The sequence below is a fragment of the Tiliqua scincoides genome, chromosome 12, assembly GCF_035046505.1.
Source record: "Tiliqua scincoides isolate rTilSci1 chromosome 12, rTilSci1.hap2, whole genome shotgun sequence".
Taxonomy (NCBI): Eukaryota; Metazoa; Chordata; class Lepidosauria; order Squamata; family Scincidae; genus Tiliqua; species Tiliqua scincoides.
Window position 1 is genome coordinate 13,017,043 of NC_089832.1, and position 23,241 is coordinate 13,040,283.

At 46.2% G+C, this 23,241-nt stretch overlaps 1 protein-coding gene and 1 pseudogene across 7 annotated transcripts in view; both read right to left on the bottom strand.

Moving 5' to 3' along the window:
- DACH2 (dachshund family transcription factor 2) overlaps positions 1–23,241 on the bottom strand; it is a 340,677-nt gene that overhangs the window by 15,316 nt on the left and 302,120 nt on the right. For 4 of the 7 annotated variants that reach the window (XM_066639978.1, XM_066639976.1, XM_066639977.1 and 1 more), the window contains 2 exons: positions 4,912–5,057; positions 3,361–3,508 (listed from right to left, as the gene is read on the bottom strand). In XM_066639978.1, coding sequence (XP_066496075.1) covers positions 3,361–3,508; positions 4,912–5,057 — 294 coding nt within the window. Of the gene's footprint in view, positions 1–3,360; positions 3,533–4,911; positions 5,058–23,241 lie in introns of all 7 variants that reach the window. The other 3 variants (XM_066639974.1, XM_066639975.1, XM_066639972.1) reach the window with 1 other exon arrangement.
- On the bottom strand, positions 12,151–12,272 carry LOC136663307 (5S ribosomal RNA; annotated as a pseudogene).

The window sequence follows — 23,241 nt, forward strand, 5'->3', positions numbered from 1 at the left end:
CATTCTGGTGCACTCCCCTGCATCTGGCATTCTGAGGTAGTCTACTTCTAAAACCAGGAGGTTGCATGTACTGATCATACCTTGTAACCCGTGATGGACTTTTCTTCCAGAAATCTGTCCAAACCCTTTTAAAGGCATCTAGGCCAGATGCCATCACCACATCCTGTTGCAAGGTTCCACAGACTAATTACATGCTAGGTAAAGCAACATTTCTGTTCCAACTCTCCCAACGCCCAATATGGTGGAGGTCCCCTGGTTCTGGTGTTCTGATTCTAACGTTATGCAATTCAGAACACTGCCCCCCGCCCCCCAAATGGAGTCTTGCCACCTGAATTTCATCACCGATTACATTGCTTTCAGTCTGCTATTTAAGCCAATGAACTGTGTGCCACACTGGAGATATTGGCAATATTCCCACCTTCAACTGATATTGCTGCCCCTGTCCCAAGTTAGAGGGATGGCATCACAGGGGTGAGCCTTCTCTGTAGATGCACCACAATTGTGGAATTCCCTTCCAGGGGAATTAAGAACTACCCCCTCCCTTGTGACTTTTAGGCTGGGCTCCAAACATACCTGTTTCATCTGGTATTTAGTCGATGGGTGGATGTTCGACCTCTGCAATTCTGCTGCGGCTTGACTGCTTCCCTGGATTAATTTGTCCCGTCCCCCAATAGCTCAATGATGGGCTTTTGTTTTGTCTTAATGTTTTTATTTATTGTTGTTATACATTGTACATTTTATTTTGGAGCTTTGTAAGCTGCTTTGGGCATTTGCTTCAGCATGCAAAAAGCGGGATATAAATTTTTCAAACAAATAAAATATACATGTTTTTATGAATTCATTTTTATAGCACCATCCATGACATGGTACTGTACCTTGTTCTAGGTTTAAGAAGAAAGAAATATTATGACATGCCCTTATTGAAGATTGGTGACAGTTCAATAAGGAAATACTGGGCAAAGGGTTTCACACAAAGGTGGAGCTTGACAAGAGATTTAGGGGAAGTGTCGGTAGTCACAAGGGAAGAGTGTGAGAGGTGTTGCCAGGTGTTAGAAGAGCAAGTAAGAAAGGGTGGAGTGATTTGAAGGAGGGGAGCATCTTTGAATGGCTAAGACTGATGGAGTTGGGTGAGCAAGGATCCTAGCCAGAAATGTGCCGGAACATGAGACTAGAGCGATCAGGCTAACAGGAATTCAGAACTCAACTTGCAACAATTCAAAGAATTCAACTTGAAATTCATGTTCCAAATTGAACAATTAAATGTCATTTTTTTCCATTAGGAACAATGGTTTTTTGTATTCCTCTCTGACCTGATTATTTGCAGGACCTTGCATATATAAAATCAGGGGTGCCCAAACCCCGGCCCGGGGGCCACTTGCAGCCCTCGGGGGCTTTCAATCAGGCCCTCGGGGAGCCCCTAGTCTCCAATGAGCCTCTGGCCCTCCAAAGACTTGCTGGAGCCTGTGCTGGCCTCTCAGCAAGAGAATGACTGTTCGACCTCTCACTTGAGCTGTGGGACAAGAGCTCCCTCCACTGCTTGCTGTTTCACATCTGTGATGCAGCAGTGGCAGCAAAGGAAAGGCCGGCCTTGCTTTGTGCAAGGCCTTTTATAGGCCTCGAGCTACTGCAAGACCTTCATTCATCCACACAAGTTCCATCTCTAATATATTCATTTATGTAAATTTATTCAAATTTTAAATAGTAAATTAATTCTTTTTTTTCCTGGCCCCCGACACAGTGTCAGAGAGATGATGTGGCCCTCCTGCCAAAATGTTTGGACACCCCTGTATAAAATCATGATGCTATTAATTATCGGCAATTAATACCATTTTGCTGTTTGACCCTTTTCCCCAATTCTGCACCGTTGGCAGATCGATGGGATGTGAGGGATTAAACGGGAACAGATATCGGCAGCAAAGCAACGCGAGCTTGAGTCTGTGACCCGTACAGCCTGGGGAAGCTCAATGGAGACGGTCACTCGAGTAGAATGAAAAGCTACAACAGCTGACCAGCGTTGCCGGATTCGTTTCAGCAGATCTGTGCACCAACCCAGAATCTTCAGTGGGAAAGTGTTTGGGGTCAGTCCGTTCACTAGTTGCTTTTGGTAAAGAATTGGTGGAGGGAGCACCCACCTCTGAAACCCCCTCCCCTGCACCTGTCCCCACCACTTCTCTTTCTCCTGCTGCCTGAATTAAAGGAAAGGAAAAAGAGGGGCAGAATAGGAAGTGTGCAGGAGAGGAGCAGCATCCTCAACATTCTAGCCCACTACTCTCCTCTCCTCCCTTTTCCATTCTGCTAAAGAGCAGCATCTTCGACACACTACCCATCGCTCTCCTCTGCTCCACACTTCCTTTTCCATTCCAAAACAGGATAAAGATGAGGAAGAGGAGATAGTGGTGATGGTTGGTGGGGCATCACTGGGTGAAGGGCATCCTCAGGTGACAGGAGGTCTTTGGCGAGCTCTGAAGATGTTCCAAGGATAAGGAGTGTCATGAAAGAAATCTGTGTGTGTGTGTGTGTGTGTGTGTGTGTGTGTGTGTGTGTGTTTCCCTCTTTTGTTTCTGCACTGTCCAATGAACACTCGAGACAACAGATATGGGAGAAAGGGCCACTTTATTTCACATTAGAGGAGGAGGCTGAGACCTGCAGCATCCGAGGCAGCGAAAGCCCCTGTGGTGCGGGGAGGGACCTCTAGGCGGTACCAGAAACCTCTGCCCCCAGGTGGGCATGCACCCAACTCCAAGTTGCGCCCCGCTGCTGGGCGGCGCGTCTCATCCATGTCTGTCCCTTAAGGGGAAGGCAGCTGGACCGCGGACTGCGCCACCTCGAGCCGCTGAGCCTCTGAGGTGTGCCCCGCGGTCCCGGCCAGGGCCCCGTCTACGTCCTCGTGCCGCCGAGCCCCTGAGGACTGCAGTAGGGTTCCGCCCTGCCTATGCCGCCTGAAGGTGCATGCCCAAAGTCCCATTCACGCCTCCTAACCCACACCACCTGCCCCCTTAAAGTGACCAATGGCAGCTTGCAAACAGGGGGGTGCAACCCCCTGGCCCATAACAATCTGGGGTAGGCGAAAAAACTGCCTGCCCCTCGGCCAATCTTGGCAGGCAGCAAAAAATTCCTACCCGGCCCCAAATGGTGACCAGTTAAACTCAGACCGCCTCTAGGGTGGGCAGGTGGGTATTCCCATGGTGCCCACGTGCAAAGGAGGAAGAGGGCTGGGTCCTGCACCCTTTGAAAAGGCCCGCCGTAGCTGCCAGACCCAGCCCCCTTCCACTCCCCATTGGGGTGGGGCTCTCCTGTCCCAGGCCAGGCCAAACCAACTCCGATCACCTTTTTAATTAGGCGATGGGGATTCTGACTTACCTCTGCTTTGCAGCTCAGCTGTGAGTTGCCTTTCCAGGCTCTCTCGCAGTTCTCTCTCCCTACAGAGCTCCATCTTCAGCTCCTTCTTCTCCTGCTGGATCTGTTTCTCTTGCACTCGGGCATTATCTACCGCTACTTTCAACAACCCCTGCAAAACAGGCACATGCCATCCCTACTGAAAATAGAACCTTTTTAAGGAACCGAGAGGTAGAAAGGCAACACATCCGGTCTACGGCAACTGTTTGAAGACCTGGAGAAAATGGGATCAGGCATCGGGACCAGTGACACTCTTTTATTTTGTCCTTGTCAGCCTAATCACTGTTCGTGGTGCTTATCCATCCATTGGTGGACCTTATTTTTGGAGAAGCAAAACTGTTAATTTATATGACGGTGGACAACCATGTAAAAACACTGCAGGATAGGGGGGGGAAGTCACTACGAGCTAGGCTGTGATTAATAAACGCTCTCCTCCTTCCATTGCACTTGCGCCCAGGTACCATGCGCTAATTTCAAAGGACTGAAGAGCTGCTCAAACCAGGTTGACTTGACCAGCCAATTCGTTATACGGGGGAGGAAAGTGAGATACGGATTACTGCCGCTAGCTGGGACGCTTCTGAAACCACAAAATGTGTGAGTCAGCACGTAGTCATGTCACAAGACAGCCATCTTGAAAAGGAAGGGCGGGGGGGGATGGCATGTGGGTGGAGCCAGTGGTAAAGGGGAGGGGCTCCGCTAAAAAAGGGGCAGAGCCCTGTAGTTAAAGGATAGGATCCAGTAGCAGTCCCCAAATGGCCCGAAAATAGCCTTTGCTGACCATCTACTTGACAAAATAACAACAACAACTGAAGAAACATTCTATTTTGGTAAACTGACAGCCTTAGGAGGGACACATTTATTTTCCCCCTTCCTGCTTCAGACAGATGATTGGCAGTGTGCAGGATGAAGGAAGGTATAAAATCCCAAAGGGAAGGAGGTTGAAATGCAATGCTCCCCTAACTCAAAATGGTCCCATTTGGAATCAGGTCTGACCCCTTTGGACTAAGTTTGTCTTCAAGTGGGATCTGTACCCTGAATGCACCACTTTGCGCCTTGCCCTGCCATCCTCTTCCTCATGTGATCCCTAAGTGACAAAGTCTTTGGTGAAGGGGAAACAGGTGGCAGGGGGTCCTCTTCCATGTAGGAAAGGCAATAAATGCCTCTCCTTCCCCGGCAATGGTTCGCATTGCCTGGTGATCATGTCATTAGAAGCTTGTTTTTTTCACTTATTCTGGTTGCAAACTGCCCTCTCCCATGGGTTCAGGGAGGCTGGGGGCAATTTGTTTGCCTCTATCGTAACCCACTCCAAGAGTGTGGGATGAAATTAGCTGCATCTTCAAAGTTTAATTTCAAAATAAGGAGAAGAAAACATTAAAAAAAGAAAAAGAAATGTAGGTTCTTTGGTCACACGGTCTTAGCAGGGCATGGGTAAAGAAGGGGGTCTCATAATGCGCTCCTGTGCTTTGAAATGTACCACTACATCACTGCCCAACCCCCCAAACAGAGGTCGTTTACCTGTATATTGGTTAATAGAGTTTCTACTGATGACAACCCATCAGCAAAGAGAAAAGGTGCAGGGAAGCCCGGTGGCAAAGCCTGTCCAGCCAGTTGGACTTTTTCGAGGGTTGGTTTCATGATTGGGATGGCAATCTGGACCTCCTCTGTGAAGACAAGACAGGAAGGAACATGAGAATATACTGCAACCTGCATTTTCATATCTGAGAATCTGTACAGTGTTTTCCAAGCATGCAAAGCACTTAATGCGTATGTTCTTGACGGTGCCCTTACAAATAACTCTGTAAGTATTATTATCCCCATATTGCAGATGGGGAAGACTGAGGCTGAGAGACAGTGGCTAGTCTAAAGCCCGTCAGTGAGCTCATGGCAGAGGTGAGATTCCAACCTGGGAAGTTCTGATTCACAGCTCAGTTGCCAGCGATCAGCCAGGTGACACACTGTCTAATGGCGCGTGCCCATCAAAAGTCAGACTTGGCTGGACCAACCATGACCCCCTATTACTGATGGCAATGGTAGCACCTAATGCACCATCAGAGAATTTGCCACCTGGTAAATTTCCCCCTCTATGCATATATGTGTGTGTGTGTGTGTCTGTCTGTCTGTCTGTCTGTCTGCGTGTGAAAAACCCACTCTGTGGAGGGCATTTGTGAGCTGACAAAAGAACATATTAGATGGAGTTCAGCCAACTTCTCTCCATGATTTTCATCCCATTTGGATGCAGCCTGTCCCTGTGTTGTGAGAGGCAAGAATCACAACCTCCTGATTTTACAAATGGGTTATGCCAGATGCAAGGGAGGGCACCAGGTTGAGGTCTCTTGTTATCTGGTGTGCTCCCTGGGGCATTTGGTGGGTCGCTGTGAGATACAGGAAGCTGGACTAGATGGGCCTATGGCCTGATCCAGTGGGGCTGTTCTTATGTTCTTAACTACAATTCCCAGGAAGCCTTGCAGGTCTCTTGTTACCTGGTGTGCTCCCTGGGGCATTTGGTGGGCCGCTGTGAGATCCAGGAAGCTGCACTAGATGGGCCTGTGGCCTGATCCAGTGGGGCTGTTCTTATATTCTTAACTACAATTCCCAGGAAGCCTTGCAGGTCTCTTGTTATCTGGTGTGCTCCCTGGGGCATTTGGTGGGCCGCTGTGAGATACAGGAAGCTGGACTAGATAGGCCTATGGCCTGATCCAGTGGGGCTATTCTTATGTTCTTATGTTCTTACAGAGCCCTGGGTAATGAGATGCTTGTACCTGAAAAACCAAGGGTGGGTATCAAATATAGGACAGGTGGCAATCCTGCCAGTGTGCATGGAGGTGCCTTTTTCACCTTCCACCTGCAAGAGCAACTCTTCCATAGCCAAGGCAACACAAATGTGAGTGAATCTGCTGACTTCCTGGAGATGGGTGATGCAGCGCAGAGGTATGAAAGTTCAGTACATGTTGCATATTCAGAGGGGAACTCCTCAAGATGGCTCACTGACAGCATCTGGTTGGCCTCTGAACTGATTACCTGACTAGCCCATGACCTCCTAATGCCCAAGGTGGCATGCCAAATGCCCGCCCCTCTTGCCCAGTGATGCACCAGTCCCCTCTCCTTTCTCTCTCCAATGTTCTAGCTTAGCACTCCCTACCACGTTTCTTTGCCCTCTCTTCCTCTTCCAATATGTGGAGAGGAAGGAGAAGGAGGAGCAATCAGGGCAAGTCTGCGGACAGAGACAACCCTCCACCACCAGTCTGGGGCCTGAGGCAACAGCTTCAGCTGGCCTCATGGATGGACCAGCTCTGATCTGAATTATCAGTTGTAGTTCCACAATACCAACATCTCTGCTTAGGGAGTGTTTTGTATTCCTGTTGAGTGCATTAAGTGCAAATGATTACTTAGAGTCAGTAATAGGACTCTTTCACTTCACCGCAGTTCAGTTGGTTGGTTAGCAACCTTCAGTCTCAAAAGACTATGGTATAAGCCTACAGCACCCGGTATTCCCAGGCGGTCTCCCATCCAAGTACTAACCAGGCCTGACCTTGCTTAGCTTCCAAGATCAGACAAGATCAGCCATGTGCAGGGTAACAGTTGCTGGCAGGTTAATCTTTCAGAAGATGGCACAACCAACCTCCACACCACTGCCAACAACCTCTCTGGTTACACCCTTATAACAATAGGTTCTCTCTGCGTCAAAGACTAGATACAGTTTCCCCTGTTAAAATATTTTATATTGAGGGTCAAGTTCTCAAAATTAATTGCTTGCCATGAGAACTTGGAATCAAAATCATCCCCCAATGAAGCAAGGCAAACGCAAGAGACCTTGGGAGCTGATGGGGAAGAGGCAAAGCCATGAATGAATGATAACGTAAACTGCTAAAAACTACATCCTGAAAGGTAGCCATGTGACTCTGATGTAACAGACTCTTGTGGCATCTAAAGACTAACAAATTTAGTTCAGCAACAGCCAAAGGAGAGGCCGTAGCCCACTAGGTCGGTCTGTGGAACTTCTTGCCACAGGATGTGGTGCTGGCGTCTAGCCTAGATGCCTTTAAAAGGGGATTGGACAAGTTTCTGGAGGAAAAATCCATTACGGGGTACAAGCCATGATGTGCATGTGCAACCTCCTGATTTTAGAAATGGGCTATGTCAGAATGCCAGATGCAAGGGAGGGCACCAGGATGAGGACTCTTGTTATCTGGTGTGCTCCCTGGGGCATTTGGTGGGCCGCTGTGAGATACAGGAAGCTGGACTAGATGGGCCTATGGCCTGATCCAGTGGGGCTGTTCTTATGTTCTTAGGGTTTGCAGGAGGCCAGCGCATCACCACCACCCTGGACCTCCTCCCATGCAGTGGGCACACAGTGGGCATGGTGATGCACCATTGCCCTGCCCCACTGGTTTTTTTGGCTGTAACTTTTGATAGAATAGAGATATTCCAACCTGGTTTGTTTCATTGCACCCCTCATAAAATTACATATCGAATGATATATAACATGATGGTATGATTTGAAAATATCAAGATTTCAAAAACTTTGGCTAGTAGTGGTGTCACCCCCCCCATGCATGTCACCCGAGGTGGCCCGTACCCCCCTGGCAATGCCACTTCTGTAGCCTAATGGGCTAGAACACCACCTGTATACAAAACAAGTCTGTGAGAATACATCTTATACTCTGCTAAATTAATTATTCTTAGTGTGAAGTGGTAGAATTTGTGTTCTACTTCAGGCCTGTAGAGTAGGGGTTCATTCCAAAGTGTGGAAGCTTGCCACGATACCTTCCCTGGAGCCACGGCCCCAAAAGATTGCACAACAAATAATCAGCTTTGGATTTCTTCTTTAGAGTGCTTCCTCCTTCTGCGACTTACTCCAGCTTTAGAGGTTGTTTTACTTAAAGACCTAGCTCAGTGTTTTCCCAAATGTGCAATGCCACAAAGCATTACTGGGAGTAACTGGAGGCCGCGTCCAGGTCGCACCGGGCCTGCAACACACTCCATTGGCCTCCACAGGCCCCAAAACTCTGCAGCTGCAAGCTGTATGTGCTGGGTGAAGGAATGCATATGGGTATTGGCAACCTTCAGTCTCGAAAGACTCTGGTATCGCGCTCTGAATGGTGGTTCTGGAACAGTGTCTAGTGTGGCTGGAAAGGCCGATTTGGGAGTGACAATCCCTTCCACACTGGGAGCAAGTGCAGTCTGTCCCTGGTCTGTCTCCCTGGCTACAGGCCTTCCTTCTTTGCCTCTTAGCCTCACACTGTTGGCCAAGTGTCTCTTCAAACTGGGAAAGGCCATGCTGCACAGCCTGCCTCCAAGCGGGCCACTCAGAGGCCAGGGTTTCCCACCTGTTGAGGTCCACTCCTAAGGCCTTCAGATCCCTCTTGCAGATGCCCTTGTATCGCAGCTGTGGTCTACCTGTAGGGCGCTTTCCCTGCACGAGTTCTCCATAGAGGAGATCCTTTGGGATCCGGCCATCATCCATTCTCACAACATGACCGAGCCAACGCAGGCGTCTCTGTTTCAGCAGTGCATACATGCTAGGGATTCCAGCACGTTCCAGGACTGTGTTGTTTGGAACTTTGTCCTGCCAGGTGATGCCGAGGATGCGTCGGAGGCAGCGCATGTGGAAAGCGTTCAGTTTCCTCTCCTGTTGTGAGCAGAGAGTCCACGACTCACTGCAGTACAGAAGTGTACTCAGGACGCAAGCTCTGAAGACCTGGATCTTGGTATGTTCCAGGAATGCATATATGGCACTCCTTAACACAGTGTCAAATCTGGGAGAAAACTGGCCTGCTGACCATGAAGGAGAGTACTACTAGTACAACTACTTAATCATCATCATCATCATCACCACTCATTTTGCATAATGTGTCCAGATATTGACTCTAACTCTGTGACATAATTTAAAAAACAAAACAAAAAAAAACACCCTGTCTTGATTAAGACCACCTCCTGTGATGGTGTTAAGTCTTGATTGCAGGCAATTAAAAACCAGAAATAAATGTGTTGGTCTTCTTAGGTGCCACAAGACTGTCCTTGCTGCTTAAAACAACCTAAGAACCTCGACTGTTTGAGAAACACGGTGGCTGGGTGGGAAGCCGTGCTATTAAAAAGGCCGCCAGGAAAATCCATATTGACTATGGAGAGGCAGGGCAGGCCGTCGATGGCTTTGCAATGGTGCCACGGAGTAGATTGAAGTTTCAAAATGCTATTAGACTTCTTTAAAGAGAGAGAGACACGATGAAATTAGGTGCGGCTGGCTGCAGTGAGGATCAAATGCAAAGAGAAATCATATTTCACCTGAGCGAGTCAACAGCAGAAAAATAAATAGAAATAAAAGAGCTATGCAGGCAATGATTCATTTTGATAATCTGGCCCAAGAGAGACACGGGGAGACAGGCTCCAGAACTCAGCTCCCACCGAAAGACAAATAGGAGGTGGAGGGTGGGGACTGGGATGACAGCCTAGTAGAGGTCACATCGATTTCCAGCGGCCGTTTTCACACAGATGAGATAGCCCAGCACTTCATTTGGCCCATTGTTCATCTCCTACCTGTCCCACAAGCCATAAATTCCCATGTCCCCGAAAAAAGGGCAGTAAAAAAGAAGGATTCTACTTACGACTTCTTATGATTAAGTTTTTGTGCTAACCAAACATGCCTTGCAGACCAAGGTCACATTGCATGTTAAAGTTCATAATGGCCGGGGAAAGACTAGCGGGAGCGTAATACACTTTAGCGTTTATGGGTGGGAAGGGGGAAGGAGGAGAAGAAAAAAAAAAAAAAAAAGACTGTCAAACAATTCATCATTTTTTCCCCCTGATTGAAATCACACACTGAGAAGATGAATGATATAAGCATTAGAAATCTATTTTAATCTTGTAATAGGGTCTTCACATCTGAACGGTAGCCAGCGTTGGGGGCCACCTTCCGTCGAAACGGACGGGGAGGCAGACATGCATTTGCTAACTAAATCTATTTTTTTTAAAAAAAGTGTCACTTAATTGACAAAGCAAGGCTGGAAAAATAAAAATAAAAATTACTGTACATTATAAGCTGGTAAAAAAAAAAGTGTAGAGCATTTTTTTCTCAAACTGTGGGTCGGGACCCACTAGGTGGGTCGCGAGCCAATTTCAGGTGGGTCCCCATTCATTTCAATATTTTATTTTTAATAGATTAGACTTGATGCTGCTGTTGTATTTGACTGCATTTGGGAAAATGTTATAGATCTGTATTTTGAACAGGCTACTATGTATATGCTTTTAACAACGATAGTCAATGGGACTTACTCCTGGGTGAGTGTGGGTAGGATTACAGCCTAGGATTGTTAAAAATTTCCCTGCTTGATGTTGGCACTTCTGGTCATGACATCACTAACGGTGGGTCCCGACAGATTCTCATTCAAAAAAGTGGGTCTCGGTGCTGAAAGTGTGAGAACCACTGGTGTAGAGATTACATGTGCCTCTACGTGTTTGGAAAAAGATGTTTTGAAGAATGTGTTTCTTCACATTGTAACATGGGTTGGGAGTCTGTGGAACTCCTTGCCACAGGATGCGGTGATGGCATCTGGCTTGGATTCCTTTAAAAGGGGATTGGACAAGTTTCTGGAGGAAAAATCCATTACGAGTTACAAGCCATGATGTGCATGTGCAACCTCCTGATTTTAGAAAAGGGCTATGTCAGAATGCCAGATGCAAGGGAGGGCACCAGGATGAGGTCTCTTGTTATCTGGTGTGCTCCCTGGGGCATTTGGTGGGCCGCTGTGAGATACAGGAAGCTGGACTAGATGGGCCTATGGCCTGATCCAGTGGGGCTGTTCTTATGTTCTTATGTGTTTGGATTTTAACAGCTACTGATTTTAAAAATAAAACAAAAAACAAGCTTTATTCCTATCTGCACATGTAGAGTGCAATAGGAGATTTGAGAAATAGATCCAGAACAACGATTACCTAACCAAGGCCATGCGCCACAATTTTCCATTTATTGAGCAAAGCAAAAAGACTGTTTTGCAGAGCTGGTTTGTTAAATCTGCCACCTCCTGTAATAACATCCTTGAATCTGTTCGAAGGATGTTCTTTAATGCCTTGTCGCGAACCCAGATGAAGAGGCATCTGGGCAAATTAAAGAAATCAAAACATAGACCACGTTTACCGAGGAAAGGAATCGGAAGGAAGCCACGTGCACGGAACGAATGGAATATGCAGAGATGCCACGTGAAGGCTGTTGAAAGGTTTCTGGAGTTTTAATCTGCTGTGATCTTCAGGCCACTCACCAGTGCATACATTAGTGTCCCTGCCCCCTTTGTGTCCACAGATAAAGTGATCTCTAATGCATGCATGGAGCGGCCCTTCTGCCTGAGTAAGGGGGGGGGACTCCCTGTGGTGCAGATACTATGTATCTACAGGGGTATGCGCAGGAGACCCAACTCTGTTGATGTGCGAAAACATCCCCACTTGTTCACATTACACCTGGAACTCCCACCCAGATCATCTATGAAAAGGTACTATAACCTCTCTTCCTTCAAATGCCCTCTTTAAAAAAAAAAAATCCTCTTGGTAAATCCTGTGGCACAAGCATGAACATGTTCATGAGCTTCTGGTTGGAAGAGGGGGCTACCTTAGGGGAGTTTGCAAGCAGTCATCTGGTTGGCAACCTTCAGCCTCGAAAGACTATGGTATAAGCCGGTATTCCCAGGCGGTCTCCCATCTGATACTGATGAGTGTTCAGTATAGGGAGATGGTTGGCAACCTTCAGTCTCGAAAGACTACGGTATAAGCCTACAGCACCCGGTATTCCCAGGCGGTCTCCCATCCAAGTACTAACCAGGCCTGACCCTGCTTAGCTTCCGAGATCAGATGAGATCAGGCATGCGTTCCATAGAACTGAGGATGCAGACTCTGGTCCATGGTAGCTTAAATGACAATCAATTCATGGGTCTTAGAGCTGCCACAAGACCCTTTGCTGTTTTACACCATGAGGTTGACTCTGGATGGATGAGAGTCAGGGTCTTGTGGCATCTTAAAGACTCATCAATTTTTTGTTGCTTAAGCTTCCGTGGCCAGTATCAATGCCAATATCAAATGATATCCCTTATCTGGAATTCCAAAATATGGAACACTTTGAAATACGGAAATATTTTGAGCACCGACATGATTTTTCAAAAACTTCCTTTTGCCAAAAAGCAATAAAATCACAAACTGTGTTTCATGCACAGACCTTGTTTTATGCACAAAATTATTGTATAAAATTACCTCCAGGCTCTGTGTATAAGGGGCATATGAAACATAAATGAATTTTGTGTTTAGATTTGGGCCCCATCCCCAAGATCTCTCATTAGGTATATGCAAGAATCCAAAATATGGGAAATTCCAAAATCCAAAACACTTCTGGTCCCAAGCACTTCGGATAAGGGATGCCCAACTTATACATGCATGGGTTTTCATTAAAACATGGACGTTCTGGTGCTCCTTTTTCTTACTACAGCCACCAGATCCTCCTACCCAGAGATTTTCCTCCAAGAAAAGTCCTTTGAATATATCTGCCCCCCCCAGTCATGATTCCATGAAACTTTTCCATATTTTTTCAAGTGTCCAAGGACAGGTCCGTCCCTCTTCAACAACTTATTAATGCTGCACCCGCCTTCCTCGCTCACCGCCTCCTCTCTCTTTGCATCTTTGCCAAGGGGTGCACTGATCTTTTCATCAATGGAGAAGAGGAAAGCCTCCTTCTCACCTGGCAGGTGTCAGGCGGCCTCCGATTTACTGCTTTCACCTTGGAGCTCAGGCACCTAATGTGAAGTCTTAATTACAACCTCCAAATGCAAAAGGGCCAGGAGTAGCTGATTAAGCCGCTTGCGGACTTTTAAATCAAACTTTGGAACCGTTTTTTTGCACGGTGATTTATGTTGCCGGATGTCACGGTGCCTTTCCTTTTTCTCCTCCTTGGGCGTGATCCGGAACCACGTGCTCACCCATTATGGATGAGATTCCAGAGCTCCCTAAAGCACTGCAAACTAATATAACCCTAGAAAAGCAGCCAACCCTGCAAATTAATGATGTCAGATTCATGTGCAAAGCACTCCACGAGTATTATTTTGATGTGAATCCTTACAACGGCCTTGAAAGAGAAATAGTATTATCCCCATATTGCAGATGAGGAAGACTGAGGCAGAGAGAGAGTGGCCTAGTGAACTTCAGGCTGAGAAAGGATGGTGTTTGGGCCTCTTCAGCCTAGAAAAGAGACGCCTGAGGGGGGACATGATTGAGACATACAAAATTATGCAGGGGATGGACAGAGTGGATAGGGAGATGCTCTTTACACTCTCACATAACACCAGAACCAGGGGACATCCACTGAAATTGAGTGTTGGGAGAGTTAGAACAGACAAAAGAAAATATTTCTTTACTCAGCGTGTGGTTGGTCTGTGGAACTCCTTGCCACAGGATGTGGTGATGGCGTCTAGCCTGGACGCCTTTAAAAGAGGATTGGACACGTTTCTGGAGGAAAAACCCATTACGGGGTACAAGCCATGATGTGTATGCGCAACCTCCTGAATTTAGAAATGGGTTATGTCAGAATGCCAGATGCAAGGGAGGGCACCAGGATGAGGTCTCTTGTTATCTGGTGTGCTCCCTGGGGCATTTGGTGGGCCGCTGTGAGATACAGGAAGCTGGACTAGATGGGCCTATGGCCTGATCCAGTGGGGCTGTTCTTATGTTCTTAGGATGAGCTGATCACTTTGTTTCGGGAAATATTTCTGCCTGTTTGCTGTTGTTTAGCCAGGCATTCTCTGTTGAAGTTTCCTGGGTGGCACTCAGTCCGTCTTGATCTCTCGGCCCCACCTACCTCACAGGGTTGTTGTAAGAACAAAAGAAGGGGAGGAACTATGTACACCACCCTGAGCTCCTTAGAGAAAGGGTGGTATTTTTAAAATGTGAAAAATCAATATCCCTGCTCCCATATGCGATTGCCTTTATTTTCAGTTTTTCCTTCAGCTTACCATTGTTATCAGTTTGGGGATAATTGTGTTGGATTGTTGTATGGTTTTTTGTTGATTGACGGTTGATTGATATGATCATGAATATTTATATACCGCTTTTCGACAAGAATAGTTCACAAAGCAGCCTATATAGTAAAAAAAAAAAAATCGATAAATGATTTGATAACAGTGGCTTATATATAGGATTTCGTTACTGTATTTTTTACAATAATAATCTTGAAGGTCCCTTTGGGGGCAGGAAAATGGTTCTAAATTGCCAACTAAAGAAAAGTATATAAGCCTGGACAAGAGAGGGCAAGAAGGGGTATGCCCTGGTTCTCATTATGCCTGAAGGTCAGTGCAAAGGATGACGGGCTCAGGTATTGAAGGTGCACTTGCTATGCCTGGTCTCTGATTGAATCCTTAGGGCCACCAGGCCAAGCCGGTACATCCATGAGGACAACTGAAGCTGTTGCCTCAGGAAGCAGTTTGGTGGAAGTGCCCCTGTCCACCTATTGCCGCTCTATCTCCTCCCACTCCCTGAATTGAAAAAAGAAGAGGGGACAGAGAGGAAGAGGAAATGTAGAGGGACAAGAAGAGTGCCAAGCTGGAGAGTAGGAGTAGCAGAGGCTGGCACATCACTGGGTAAAGGGGGCAGCATTTCGCATGACATTGCAGGCAACAGGAGGTCTTGGGGCTGACCATGAATCCAGGTAGGGCAGGAGGTCTGGTCTAGAGGGTAGAGCCTCCGTTTGCCTGACGATAACATCCACATGTCGCCACTTCAAGGCCACCGGCACCGTGAATGGTGAGACCTGGAAGCAGCTGACAAGCCGAACCGAGTTATTCCACCTGCTCTTGGGTGTGAGCGAAGAAGCGTCTTGGCTGCCCTCCATGTGAGAGATGAAGGAGCTGCTTGTCAGCTTGTGTGGGAGGAATCTGGAGGCCAGAAAGTGATGACAGACCATAAAAGATCCATCTGAAATGTTGTGGTTCTTGAAAGATAGAACCGTTCTTCGACTGTAAAAATCCCTACGAGGATTTAGAAAAGACTGCCTTTGTAAACCGCCTTGAATAAAGTCTGAGGAGAAATCTGACGACCAAGAAAAGCGGTATATAAATACATGTATTATTATTATTATTATTATTGTTATTATTGTTATTATTATTATTATTATTATTATTAGGGTCAAGTTTAATGTTATAAGTTTCATGCAGATCAGATTTGTATTTAAAAAACCTCAGTTAACCCTGTGTCCACGTCTTCCTTTAGGGATGGAGGGGGGGAATGCTTGTCCATAAGGAGTGGTGGCTGTAAGAATTTAATGCTGGGGGAACTGAACTAGGCAGACATAGCAAATCCTTTCTGATAATCCATCGAAATCAGTGGGGATCCACACGCACGGATCTTCCATTCTACAGAATGTGTCAACCACATTTCATTTTAAATAAATAAAAGACGCTTAGGACAATTTGATAAAGCTGATCCCTGCATGGAGAATTAGACGGGAAGAACATGACATGACAATTCACCCGGGCTGTGCGGTCCACGCACTTCTTAACAACGATGCCTTCATAATTTATACAGTCGTGACATTTACCTCAACGCCGCTCTCGTTAATAACACTGAAAATTATACCTATTTATAACAGGTACGTATTTACAATATGCTTTGATGCTGTAAGTGACTGTCAGGAGAAATAGTTTAAAAAGAAAAAACAACTGTATGTATAGTTTTGATTTAAACCTTCTCAAGGGAGGAAAACACAAAGATGCCCCTTAAGAGTAAAAATTGTCTGGTAAGACGATTGTTGGGTAAGAAATGAGAGAGGGATGGAGTTTTTATGGGCCAGAGAAGCAAAGTCATCAAAACAGGTGACAACAAAATCTTAATGTTTCGGGACTAAAACTCTCTCTCTCTCTCTCTCTCTCTCTCTCTCTGTGTGTGTGTGTGTGTTTATTCTAGTAGTGCATGTGCACTGAAAGTTTATGCAGTCATCATGAAGTTCACAGGGAGGTAACTGATGGGCCATGACTCAGATGATTTAGACTTGTGAAAACACGTTTTTCACACTCGTACAGACTCGAGTCACGCGTGTCAAAAATTTGGGCAATGGCCCAGGACTTGGGGGTTTTACCCTAAAAAAAGAAAAGAGCTGTGACGACCACCCATTATGACTTGTGGGTGTCTTGAGTCAAGGGGGCGGAAATTGGGACGGCCTAAACGGCTTGGGACCAGCGTATTTGAGAGACCGCCTTCTTCCGTATAATCCGGTCCGTTCCCTAAGGTCATCTGAAGGGGCCCTGTTGGTTGTGCCGTCATTGAGAGTGGTGAAGGGAATGGCGGCCAGAAACAGGGCCTTTTCGGTGGTGGCCCCTGCACTATGGAATTCCCTCCCCTTTGAACTGAGAGCAGCTTCCTCATTATTAACGTTCCGGCGGGGCCTGAAGACTTTTTTATTCAGGAAAGCCTTCGAGGCACTATAAGGGCTGTTTTTATTAATTTATAAATTATGTCTTTTACCGCGTGCTTTCAATCTGCTGCTATGCATGTTATCTGGTTTTAACTGTTTTTAAGTGTTTTGTATTTTTAATGTTTATCTGTTGCCTTGTATTTTAACCTGATTGTTCGCCGCCTTGGGTGCCCTTCGGGGAGAAAGGCGGAATACAAATCCAATAAATAAATAAACTTGGAACTTGACTTGAGACGCGACGCTGTGCCTAAGGGCCGATCCTGTGCATGCCTATTCCTGTGCTTTACAGTAAATAGGACTTGCTCTCAGATAAGTGTAGATAGGATTGCAGCTTAAGTGTGGCAAAGTACTACACTTCTGTTGCGTTACCTGTTGTGATGCTTACAAGTGAACACAGAATCCACACAACTACAGAGCTGGAAAGGGTTAAGGCTGCATTTCTATTGGGCGCTTCTCCAGTGTGAGCCCACTGAGCACAGCATTCCTAATATGACTGGGGCTCAAAGATGGGGCTGTAGCCCCCTGTTCATACACCCACACCTCCAGCAACCAGAACGCCAAAAAACAGACAAAGCTACAAACAGCCACGTCATGAAACTTCTGAGTGGGAGAAAATTCCGACGCGATGACTTTTTTTTTTTTATGACAAACATCATCAAACACTCTGTCCGCCTTCGCCAAAGTTTCACTTTTGCTTCTTGCTAACCCTAAACCTGGATCCTCTTCCCCCATCCCACACTTTTAAAAGAACAATAAGACCATCTCCATCAATCCCAATCTAGCTCAAAATAAGAGGCATGGTCTCAAAGGAGACTTGAGATGCACACCAGGGAAGGCTTAAATCTTATGAGCTCAAGGCACACAGAAGCTCTCAATGCCAGGATTGGGCCAAACTTTTTGGCTCGAGGGCACCAGTGGCCTGGGGAAAGTGTATGGAATGACTTCCTGTTAGAACCAGCATCCTCACAACACTGATTCCAGCTCTGTAAAATACCGTATTTTTCGCTCCATAAGACGCACCTGACCATAAGACACACCTAGTTTTTAGAGGAGGAAAACTTACTTTTAAAGTAAGCCTGCCCTCCCCCTGTGGCGCCTGCGCAAATGAGGACCTTGCCCCCCGGTGCAGACCCTGCCCTTTGTTCTCTGCCTGCCCACCCCCTGTGGCACCTGTGCAAATGAGGACCTTGCCCCCGGCGCAGACCTTGCCCCCAGTATTCGCTCCATAAGACGCACACACATTTTCCCCCACTTTTTGGGGGGAGAAAAAGTGCGTCTTATGGAGCGAAAAATACGGTATGTATTTGTCCTCCTAGTCTTTTTTGAGCTCTGATGTCCTCTTTTTTGGACCACTCATTCAATTTGGAGTTCTAAGAGAGGAAAACAGAACGTATTCCTCTCTCTCTCTCTCTCTCTCGTTTACAGCTAGTTTTACAGCGCCGCTACCAGACAGGCTTGCTCATGCTCTTTTCTTCTCCTACGCATGTGTGCATGAGGCTTTTACTTTTGGTTGGGTAGTATCAGTTTTGGTGTGTGTGTGTGTTCACGGAGAAAAGAGTAGGACGGTTGGATCATTAGCTGTGGATGGGCAACCCAAGTGGCTTCACCGTCCAAAATAGTGGCTGACCTGCCCTCAGTTCTGCTCTTCCTCACCAGCACGTGAGCCCAACCCTTTACACACTTTACAAGAGATGAGAGAGAGGAAAAGCAATGGCCTTGTCCTGAGCACTCGGGGAAAGGATCGCGGCACTGCAGTGGCAATGCTGGACAAGGAAATAAGCCGTCCCAGCTTTTCCTTGCAATCTCAGAGAGTGCGTATGAAGATGGGGAATGGCTGGGTAGGGTAGGTAGCAGCCTGCGTGTGGGGGCAGGCAGGTCTAGGTTGTTTGTTGTTTATTTATGCTGAACAATAAACAAAGAAATCAATATGGGGGGGGTACCAATTTAACTGAAATACAGTACCAGCCTGGACAAAAAGATTTTAACCAGAAGGTGAAAAACTGTAGATGGGGCCAAGCAGACCTCAATGGGGAAAGAGTTCCATAACCTGGGGGGCTGTGACTGAAAAGACCCTGTCATGTCATGTGTTTCCCCTTAAACAGCCTTCAGGAAGTGGTGGGTGGGGGGAGGGACACAGAGCAAGTCCTCTGATACCGAACAGAGTGGGTGGGCAGATGTAACCTACAGCATGCCAGGTGGTCACCACTGGTCAGTGCCAATGACTCCGCTGCCTCTTGACTGCCCTTCTGGCCACTTGATCTCTTACTCGACTTTCACTGAAGGAAGGGATGCCGTGAGAAATGAGGGCTGCGGTGGTCAAGTAATTAATTGGTGAGGTCAATCAATCAAAGAGGCCCCCCCCCTCCGGTCAATCAGGCAATACATTTCAAAGATGTGAATGATTTTCCACATAGATTGCGAGCAGCCTCTCAAAAGTGGCACGTCCCGTTCACTCTCCCACCGGAGAGAACACCTCTTTTCGGATGCGGCAACCGAAGCAGGCGCCATCTACAAAGCGAGGAAGTGTGTCTTTTCCCTTCAAGTCATATGCAAATCTATGCAGCTGTTAATCAATTAAGATTAGTCAGCTAAGATGTCTTTAATCCGGTGACAGTCCTATTAAAAATGAATGCAGGGACTGTCATGATATTTCCAGAAGGCTAGCAGTATTTGTCGGTAGCCGCAAAAACAACAGGGAGTCTCGCACCACCTTAAGGACTCACCACACACACACACACAATACACAGAGTAAATTGGAAGACAAAAAACCAACATCATTGGTGTTACAACAAGCTGAAAAGTATATGAGTTCATCAAGGCGACAAACCACAAAGGGTGATCACAACCTCTTAGCAATGACAAGATAATTAACTAGCTTTATGATTAAAAAAACAAGCAAACAAACAACTCTGCCTTGATTAAGACCTCCTCTTGAACCACTGTTGAATCTCACCATAAATTCCGACATTTAAATTATCTTTAATATTACCTTATTACCTTAAATTCTGATTCTGCTGTTTCTCGGCCTACTGTCCCCGTGATACTTTTCCGCTGAAGAACTGTCCCTCCAACAGCCCAATCCTAGGCAGATCTACTCAGAAGTAAGTCCCACTGGGTTCAACGGGGCTTACACCCAGGAAAGTGCACACAGGACTGCAGCCTAAGTTATACAGCAGAATGATCAGGGAGACTGAAATGTTCCCCCAAGTCTTTCCAATGTCAAGTTTGGGTCAGTTTTTTCTTTGATGTAGAAACTGACCTATTTGTCACACGTGATATGTGTGAAATCAGGTGGTGTTGTTTTTTTTTCTGGAGAGGAAAGAGGGAGCGTTATACAAGAGTGAAAAAATTAGTATCAACCCCAACAGAGGGTGGGTTAAAACGATCAATATCCCTTAATGGCAATCAATTGATATGCTTAATCTTCACTCTCCTCTAAAGAAGGCTTGTGAAACCAGTTGTACAACAATGTTCCTTTCTGATACACAAACTTCCCAGCAAGTCAAATTTTGATTTCAGTGTAAAGTAGCATTTGGGGGGGGGGTTTTGGGGGGGGTTTGTTGTTTCCCACTGAAATGTTATTTAAAAAAAAAAAATCAGGACCTCAGATGGGTAGGCAAAACTTGCCAAGGGGAAAAAAAAATTCTAAAGAATCTTGAGTTTCCTTGGCAGATCTATCCTTTCCATATTAATGTCGAGATTTTTTTTTCCAACTATTTTGTTGCAAATATTTATGACTCCATATGGAACAACAGATGTTCAAGGAATTGCATGGCAGAAAAGACTTCATTTTCAGCAATTATCCCGCTACTTGTTGTCACGCTGTAGGTGGTTTTAATGCATCTTTTTAAAAACTACCCGGTCCCTCTCACACACTGTAAGGACATCAGCTGAGAACATTACGCCCCCCCCTTCATAAGAACATAAGAAGAGCCCTGCTGGATCAGGCCAAGGGACCATCTAGTCTAGCTTCCTTTACAGTAGCCCACCAGAAGTCTCTGGGAGCACACAAGATCACAAGGCACCGATACTGTATCCTGTTGCCACTCCTTTGCACCTGACAACACTAGAGCCTGTCCCAAATACAGGCTATCTCTAAAATCTGGAGGCTGCATCCTGACTTGTGACCTTTAATGGACTTGTCCTCCATCAATCTGCCCTCTCCCTTTCAAAAGCAAGCTGCCATCATAGTGACCTGTGGCAGGGAGTTCCACAGATTAAATATGTGCTAGATAAAGAAATATTTTTCCTTCTGTCTGCTCTGATTCTCCTACTGGGTCTGGTGTTGTGTGTGAGAGAAAAGAACTTCTATCCACTTTACTCATCCCATGCGTAATTTTATACATCTCAATCATGTCTCCCCTCAGGCACTGTCTTTCTAGAATGAAGAGCTCCAAATGTTGTAGCCTTTCCTCATAAGAAAGGCTTCCCAGCACTGAAATAATTGAAACCACCCTGGAATGTTTATAGAGTGGTAGCCTCCAAACCATGGCCCATGGGCCGGATTCGGTGGAAGGAAAAAGCCTTCCGTTCCATACTGCACTCTCCTATCTTTCTAGCCCGGAGGGTCAAACTCGTTTCATACAGAGGGCCAAAGTTAGTATTCAAGATGCCTGTTGAGGGCTGGAAGTGTTGCCATTAAGCAGGAAGTGATGGCATCAAGCATGTTATGCCCATAAATAAACACTGTCTTCTCACTTAGGAACACAGTAGCTGCAAATGGCAGAGGGAAATATGGAAATCTTGACCGTATTTTCAGGATATGGGCTGCGGTTTGGTCACTGCTGCTATAGCAAAAGGTCAACTTCAGAGATGTCCAACAATCTCATCACCTTTCAGGCGATCATTAAGCAGTTGTTAACATAATAGCAATATATGGGTGCAGCTTAAATCCTTTAAACCCTGCAAGAAAAAAAACAACCCCCAAACAAAACTCAAAGCACCCTCCAAAAACTTGAAGTGGATAGGAAATGGTGTCTCCCACTTCCTGTTTTATTAAGCTTTTATTTTACAGCTGTATTAAACAGGTTATAAAGGACAATTCCACTATTATACCCTTCCCTGCTTAGACTTAATAAATATTATATCTTGCGCCATCCATTAAAGCCAAGCAGTGGAGAAAATAAGCGAGGTAGTAATCTCCTCCACAGAGGTAAAATACTCTTAATAAACTCAGGGTGTATAACAGTCAGGAGTGAATTACTCATGTCTGCTTTAATAAAATAGTACCCTTAAAGCCGTATTACTCTTAAGGTAGTGACGCTCCCCCTAGTGCCTCCGGGAGCGTATCCGTCAGGAGCAACACGGCTTGTTAAAAAAAGCAAGATATCTTTTTGCAATAGAGAGTTTGTGTCTGAGCAGATACAAGGTTTGTCGAGGAAGCGCCCAGGGAGCGATAAAGCTGATGGGAAACATATTTCTCAGCAGTATTTTAGCACTGTGAAAAATTCAATCACGGGCAAAAAAATGTTTTGCTGTAAACATTTGAAGAGTCGTATAAAAGCAATAGCTTTTCCGCAGTACCTGTTTAAATAATTTTAAGAGGCAAAATCGGGTTGCTTTCCCCTAGCCTCGTCTCTCAATCACTGTCGGAAATATTCCCTAGCAATTCCCCGGTCCCATCACGAGAGGACAGTCGCAATAAGAAGTCATGATTATACACAGAAATGAAAGGGCAGTTGACCCCGGGTGGGAAGCCTTTCAAGAACCAAAGACTTCCCCAAATTGTTCAGTAGGAAGAGTATGGAGACCATATGTCACAGGTTCTTTTCCAAGGTCCAACAGAGAAGACATGAGGAGGATTGCCATAACCCACAATTCCATCCATCCATCCATCCATCCATCCATCCATCCATCCATCCATCCATCCATCCATCTTACCCTCCCTATAAAGAGCTCAGTTCACAGTTCCTCTCTCTCTCTTTCTTTCTCTCTACCACATTTTTATACCACTCTTCCTCTAAGGAGCTCAGGGTGATGTACATAGTTCTTTTCTTCCTTTTGTCCTCAGCACAATCCTGTGAAGTTGGATAGGCAGAGAGACAATGACTGGCCCAAAGTCACTCAGGAAGCTTCACGGCAGAGCAGGGATTTGAGCTTGGCTCTTCCAGGTCTAATTCCCAAACCACTACACCATCCTGGTTTTATTCAGAGATGAAGTTGAGGGATGCTAAATGAGTCTATGTATGACCAAAAATGAGTCTATGAAGTCCAAAAACCAACTAACCCAGCCAGGCCTGGACCAACTGAAGAGAGTCCCTCAGGTAGCAGCTTGGGGGGGGGGAGCTCCTCCCTTTGTCCACCTACTTGCCTCCCTGGGAATCAACAGTGGGTCCCCATTCTTTCTTTCTTTCTGTGGTGGCATGAAAAAGGTTGAAGACCACTGCTCTGGGGCCTTGGTCTTCTACACATTG